The 7,198-nt window shown below is 40.3% G+C and overlaps 1 protein-coding gene across 3 annotated transcripts; it reads right to left on the bottom strand.

Annotated features, from left to right (window-relative positions):
• Positions 1 to 1,048: 1,048 nt before the first annotated feature.
• On the bottom strand, positions 1,049 to 6,467 carry LOC111750794 (endogenous retrovirus group K member 19 Env polyprotein-like). Of its 3 annotated transcripts, XR_010322509.1 has the most exons (3): positions 5,370 to 6,467; positions 3,756 to 4,215; positions 1,049 to 2,127 (listed from the first exon to the last, which is right to left on the bottom strand). XR_010322509.1 is itself a non-coding variant. In XM_023548618.2 (2 exons), exons 1-2 carry the CDS (start codon positions 3,741 to 3,743, stop codon positions 2,110 to 2,112), a joined length of 1,326 nt encoding a protein of 441 aa, XP_023404386.2. In that variant the 5' UTR covers positions 3,744 to 3,746; the 3' UTR covers positions 1,049 to 2,109. The 3 variants fall into 3 exon arrangements, 1 of the variants encoding a protein (XP_023404386.2); XR_010322508.1 differs by having other exon boundaries at positions 3,756 to 6,467; XM_023548618.2 differs by lacking the exons at positions 3,756 to 4,215; positions 5,370 to 6,467 and adding an exon at positions 2,436 to 3,746.
• Positions 6,468 to 7,198: the final 731 nt, after the last annotated feature.

Raw genomic sequence — 7,198 nt, 5'->3', positions numbered from 1 at the left:
TCCTACTTGGTCGTGGTGAATTATTTTTTTGATATGTTGTTGAATTCTATTGGCTAGAATTTTGTTGAGGATTTTTGCATCTATGTTCATGAGGGATATAGGTCTGTAATTTTCTTTTTTTGTGATGTCTTTACCTGGTTTTGGTATCAGGGAGATGGTGGCTTCATAGAATGAGTTAGGTAGTATTCCGTCATTTTCTATGCTTTGAAATACCTTTAGTAGTAGTGGTGTTAACTCTTCTCTGAAAGTTTGGTAGAACTCTGCAGTGTAGCCATCCGGGCCAGGGATTTTTTTGGGGGGAGTTTTTTGATTACTGTTTCAATCTCTTTTTTTGTAATGGGTCTATTTAGCTGTTCTACTTCTGATTGTGTTAGTTTAGGTAGGTAGTGTTTTTCTAGGAATTCATCCATTTCTTCTAGGTTTGCAAATTTCTTAGAGTACAATTTTTCGTAATAATCCGATATGATTCTTTTAATTTCAGTTGGGTCTGTTGTGATGTGGCCCTTCTTGTTTCTTATTTGGGTTATTTGTTTCCTTTCCAGTATTTCTTTAGTCAGTATGGCCAACGGTTTATCAATTTTGTTAATTTTTTCGAAGAACCAGCTTTTGGCTTTGTTAATTCTTTCAATTGTTTTTCTGTTCTCTAATTCATTTAGTTCAGCTCTAATTTTTATTATTTGTTTTCTTCTGGTGCCTGATGGATTCTTTTGTTGCTCACTTTCTATTTGTTCAAGTTGTAGGGACAGTTCTCTGATTTTGGCTCTTTCTTCTTTTTGCATGTGTGCATTTATAGATATAAATTGACCTCTGAGCACTGCTTTTGCTGTGTCCCAGAGGTTTTGATAGGAAGTATTTTCATTCTCGTTGCATTCTGTGAATTTCCTTATTCCCTCCTTAATGTCTTCTATAATCCAGTTTTTTTCATGAGGGTATTGTTCAGTTTCCAAGTATTTGATTTCTTTTCCTGCCGGGGGCCAGCCTCAGCAATGAACAGGGTTACCAGAGGAGGGGTAGAGTTCGGCGAAAAAAGAACGAGCGGTAGAGTGTCTTATATTTTCATTCTGCAGAAGAAGAAGGCTCTGCTCTTTATTTTTTACATGGTCTTTTATATCATAAGCTTACAAAAGCATAACATCGCATGATCAATAAAGGGGCAGTACAAGATATAATCATAAACATCATTTCCCAGAGACATAATTTTCCAAGTGACACATAGTACAGTTCTGCGTGCGCACACAAATACAATGAGCTTTTGTTTAGTTGATTTAGAGTAACAATTGACTTCACACTGCTTTACACTTATGCTTAATCTTGCAATACCTTCCACAGTTTTTATAACAATTAATCTTTTTGCAAAACCATTGCCACATAGGCTTTGTCCATCTTGTCCAGGGTGGTCAAGTTCTTGAAGTCCAGCCACTTTGGGTTACGTCATATTGTCCACGATTATGCCAAGGACAATTAGCCCAATCTCTATACCCAAAGACCAGTCAAGCACAGCAGTGAGCGGGGTAGACGAGAAGGTTGACCTGTAATTGGCTGAGAAATTGGCTGAGAGAACTCACTGCCTTTTGTTTTTCCACTTTTATGGGATCATGTGTGGGTGGTGGTTTAATCACAAAAGGGCCTCGGTAAATACCAGGATTCCACCATCCTGTTTTAGTTTTCCATAGTCGAGCTATTTGTTTTCCCCCTAAGACAGCTTCATGTTGATCCTCAGGTAATACACGGGCTGTCCCTGCCCGGGATTTTACCAGGGGATTATGAGTAGGACGCCCCCCTCCAAAGGTCCCTAAATCTATAATGGAATTTTATGCTTATACATTCTGCTATACACAGGCTGAAAATGAAACAGAAACAGAACACAGATGACAGAGATATTCCTGACTTTTCAGGAATTCTTCGATGTTTATGCTGGGGGCAGTGGGTGCAGAGGGGCCGCCCTTGCAGCCTGGCTCCTCCTGACTTTTCAGGGATTCTTTGATGTTTATGCTGGGGGCAGTGGGTGCAGAGGGGCCGCCCTTGCAGCCTGGCTCCCAGCATCTCCCCCTTTTTTATTTTTTAATTTCGCTAGATGAAGATCTGAAGCCACCTTTTGGATAGCTTGATTTAAGATTCGGAAGATGACTGGAAGAAAGAACAACAAAATCAAGAATAAACATAAAGAAATACCCGTGTTTAACAGAATGTTTTTAAGACTATGCTTTTGAATAAAGGAATTTAAGGAATCAATAAATTGTTTGGCTATTTGAGAAGAGGAAAAATCTTTTTCTGCTTTTGTAATATCTTGTATTTCCATATGTAATTTGTCAATATTAAAACTCAAATCGGAATGATTCCATATGCCCTGGATATGATTTTTGATTTTTTCCCAATTATGTATGTATGGTAGTATTTACAGGCAGTGGAGTAACACAAATCCATTTGAAACTTACATGGCATCTCAAAGTAAGTCGCACTTTGAGATTAGTGATTTCTTGTCCTATATATAGAATTGCTTCTTCAAGGGCATTAATTTCTTGTTGTAATTTTCTATCAATGGCTTCTTGTGTGGCTAAGGCTAAAGTAATATTTTTACTTAAATTATCTACATAGTTTGCCGTATGAATCTGTTGTGTTAACGCCATAGCAGAAAGTGAAAGAGAAGTTGCTAAAGCTATGAGAGCGGAAATTCCCAGTATTAAAGCTGCTACAAACCGTTTGGCTCGAGATAAAATAGCAGAAGCTTGTTTTAAGGCTTCTAGGCCTGAATCATCATACCAATCTTCTTGTAAATGTACAGGAATCATAATATATTTTGGCTGTTGTAAAATCATCATACTTTCGACAGGAACTGCAGGATTTATACAACTGGTCAGTATACAATTTTCACAAGAACTAACATAATGTGTTTTCTTGTTTTCTATAACAATACTAGAGTGATTGTTGCGGCTAATTAATAACACATATGGAGCAGGTACACAAGCTTGAATATCAAAACTCTCATTATTAAAAGGACGGGACAAAGTGACATTGCCGGCAGCAGTTGCCAGTCTCCACAAAGATGGATGTATGTTACCCGTGAAGGTAGAAAGAATAGGGGGAACCCATCCATTTATATGCCAACGATTAACTTTTTGTGGGAGAGGGACTAAGGTATCTTGCCAATTAAAACGATATCGAGCTGATTGTAAAAATAGACGATAATCATCTTCAGGATTTAAAATACTACAATCAATAAGACGTGCAGACATTTTAGGCAAAGCATATACAACTTGTGAATTATACATACAATTTCTCCAAATAGGAAATCCTTTTGAAGGGTCAATCATAGCCCAATCTTGATTACTCTTAGAATCCTCAGGAGGCGACTTATCACAGGTAGGAAAAAGAGGAGTGTGTACTTTTGGGATACCTTTAAGAAAGTCAGTTTTTTCTGGAAGGATGAGGCGTAGAGCCCATAATAGTCTGTAAGGCTGTTGGTTTTGATTTCCATTAGGTGAGTCAGTAATCATTGATTTGAAGCCAAAAGGAATACAGCCAGGGATAGTTTTTCGCAAATTTCTTAATTGAATACAAATAGGAGGATTATCTGATATACCAGAATAGGAATAATTAGAATTAAAGCCTTGAGGGTTCCAAAATATGGTTTCGCCCCCCAGTAATGCAGAATTATTAGTAAATACAGAGGGGGAAGGATCTTCCCAGGTGACGGGGTGAAATATAGGAGGTTTTGGGACATAAGCCCAATGCATATCAGCCATAACAACACATACCTGACAGGAAATGATAGCGAGCATTGCCACAAAAAGAGTACCCGCATTTACGGGAATATGTTGATCCACGGTTAAGATGTGAGCCAGATGAGTAAGTTTTTTGAGTTGGCCCCAAGTTGGGGGCTCAGCCGCAATGGTTTGATGGGTTCTTGAATAGGGAGTATGTCTCCGGCTTCTCCACCGCACTTTGTCTCGAGATGAAGAGTTGTTGAGGTTTGTAGAGGGTTGTATAAAGTCAGTGAGAAGGGGTGGAGTAGAAGATGAAGAGGAGGGAGAACTAGAGACAGGCGAAGGTGGGGGTGTAGATGGAGCATTTTCAAGAGACAGATTTCTCAGAAGAGTCGTGGGAGGTGTTAGGTTTGTGAGCAGTGAGGGGGGAAGTGTTGGAGGAATTTTGGTGGTTTTTGGGTCTTGCATGTCTGATGAGTCTGTCGGGTATCCACAAAGGGGAAGTTTCGTCCTGTGGGAAAACACAAGCATAGCCTCTTCCACAAGAGATTAATGGGTCAGGTCTTTTCCATTTTCCATAACAAGAAACTACCCCCTGGTAAGCAGGTTTTTGCCAGCTGATACCAATCATAAGGAGTCATCCAGCTGGTTGACAGAATATCTATTAACGACAATGTGTATGGAGACAGGGGTCCATATTCTTTGCAGGCATTTTTAACCTCCTTGAGGAATTTATAAGAAAGAGGAGTCCATTCTGCATCCTCATCAAATTCCCCGCTATAATGTACTGGAAAGCACAAAGGGAGGGTAACGTCCCCCTCAGACAAGCCTTGTTTTAAGGCTGCTTTGATTTTTGATTTTCCTGCCAGAGAAGGAGGTGGGGGAGGTAAAGGTACTCTATTTCGAGGAGTAAAGGTCAATGATTTAACCTCATACTTTGGAGGCTGTGACTCAATTTGCAACTTTCGTAAAGGAAGAACAATATCCTCATCTTGATAATATCTAGCAGCCTCCTCCTCTAGATCGACTTGCTCCTCCGGGCTCAGAGTGTCATTCGTGATTGGATTAGATAGACCAACAAAGGAGGGGGCTGAAGGGGTAGACACTACAGAAGGATGTTTCTGAAGCAGAGGTGTTTCTTCCTCCTCTAAAGTGGGGTCAGAGTCAGGATTGTCTAGTACTTGGAATGCTTTAACAGAATCGGGAGTTGGGTCAAGAGTATCTCTGATAAGCATCCATAATGCAAAAGCATCAACAGGCACCCCCTCAGGACCACATCTAGTATAATATTTTTGTAGCTGTTCTCCCACAGCTTTCCATATGTCCAAATTAACTGAGCCTCCCTCTGGGAACCAGGGGCATTGTTCCTGAACAAAATGTAAAAACCGAGCTACTTGGCTTCTAGTCACTGCGGTTCCCCTTTTTTTGAGCATACACGTGATGATATCAATAAACAGTTTCCTTTCTGCAGAGGATGTTTGTCCCATAGTGTTTTTCTAGTATTCTCTTGCTTATACAGGGGTCTAACAACTTCTCATATGTTTTGCCTATCTTTCCTTTCCTATCCCCGTCCTCTCTAACGACGGGGTGGCTAAAGGGAGCTTTTCTCCTTTCTTATTTAGCTCTAGGCAACAGCCCTATCTACCCCGAGACGACGTTGCTTACCTTCAGGTCCCTGTTCGGGCGCCAGTTGCCGGGGGCCAGCCTCAGCAATGAACAGGGTTACCAGAGGAGGGGTAGAGTTCGGCGAAAAAAGAACGAGCGGTAGAGTGTCTTATATTTTCATTCTGCAGAAGAAGAAGGCTCTGCTCTTTATTTTTTACATGGTCTTTTATATCATAAGCTTACAAAAGCATAACATCGCATGATCAATAAAGGGGCAGTACAAGATATAATCATAAACATCATTTCCCAGAGACATAATTTTCCAAGTGACACATAGTACAGTTCTGCGTGCGCACACAAATACAATGAGCTTTTGTTTAGTTGATTTAGAGTAACAATTGACTTCACACTGCTTTACACTTATGCTTAATCTTGCAATACCTTCCACAGTTTTTATAACAATTAATCTTTTTGCAAAACCATTGCCACATAGGCTTTGTCCATCTTGTCCAGGGTGGTCAAGTTCTTGAAGTCCAGCCACTTTGGGTTACGTCATATTGTCCACGATTATGCCAAGGACAATTAGCCCAATCTCTATACCCAAAGACCAGTCAAGCACAGCAGTGAGCGGGGTAGACGAGAAGGTTGACCTGTAATTGGCTGAGAAATTGGCTGAGAGAACTCACTGCCTTTTGTTTTTCCACTTTTATGGGATCATGTGTGGGTGGTGGTTTAATCACAAAAGGGCCTCGGTAAATACCAGGATTCCACCATCCTGTTTTAGTTTTCCATAGTCGAGCTATTTGTTTTCCCCCTAAGACAGCTTCATGTTGATCCTCAGGTAATACACGGGCTGTCCCTGCCCGGGATTTTACCAGGGGATTATGAGTAGGACGCCCCCCTCCAAAGGTCCCTAAATCTATAATGGAATTTTATGCTTATACATTCTGCTATACACAGGCTGAAAATGAAACAGAAACAGAACACAGATGACAGAGATATTCCTGACTTTTCAGGAATTCTTCGATGTTTATGCTGGGGGCAGTGGGTGCAGAGGGGCCGCCCTTGCAGCCTGGCTCCTCCTGACTTTTCAGGGATTCTTTGATGTTTATGCTGGGGGCAGTGGGTGCAGAGGGGCCGCCCTTGCAGCCTGGCTCCCAGCATTTTCCCTAATTTTTCTGCTGTTGATTTCCACTTTTATGGCCTTGTGGTCTGAGAAGATGCTTTGTAATATTTCGATGTTTTGGATTCTGCAAAGGTTTGTTTTATGACCTAATATGTGGTCTATTCTAGAGAATGTTCCATGTGCGCTAGAAAAAAAAGTATACTTTGCAGCAATTGGGTGGAGAGTTCTGTATAAGTCAGTGAGGTCAAGTTGGTTGATTGTTGTAATTAGGTCTTCCATGTCTCTATTGAGCTTCTTACTGGATGTCCTGTCCTTCTCCGAAAGTGGTGTGTTGAAGTCTCCTACTATAATTGTGGAGGTGTCTTTCTCACTTTTCAGTTCTGTTAAAATTTGATTTATGTATCTTGCAGCCCTGTCATTGGGTGCATAAATATTTAATATGGTTATTTCTTCCCGATCAATTGTACCTTTTATCATTATGTAGTGTCGTTCTTTATCCTTTGTGGTGGATCTAAGTCTAAAGTCTATTTTGTCAGAAATTAATATTGCTACTCTTCTTTTTTGCTGATTGTTTGCTTGATATATTTTTTTCCATCCTTTGAGTTTGAGTTTGTTTGTGTCTCTAAGTCTAAGGTGTGTCTCTTGTAGGCAGCATATAGACGGATCGTGTTTCTTTATCCAGTCTGAGTCTCCCTGTCTCTTTATTGGTGCATTTAGTCCATTTACATTCAGCGTAATTATAGATAAATAAGTGTTTAGTGTT

Source organism: Loxodonta africana, chromosome 7, assembly GCF_030014295.1.
Source record: "Loxodonta africana isolate mLoxAfr1 chromosome 7, mLoxAfr1.hap2, whole genome shotgun sequence".
Lineage (NCBI taxonomy): Eukaryota > Metazoa > Chordata > Mammalia > Proboscidea > Elephantidae > Loxodonta > Loxodonta africana.
This window is presented reverse-complemented; position numbering and strand designations above follow the sequence as displayed.

What these genes read in the sequence shown, in the direction of transcription:
- LOC111750794 (XM_023548618.2), bottom strand. Translation starts at nt 3,743, where the DNA reads ATGGCTGATATGCATTGGGCTTATGTCCCAAAACCTCCTATATTTCAC.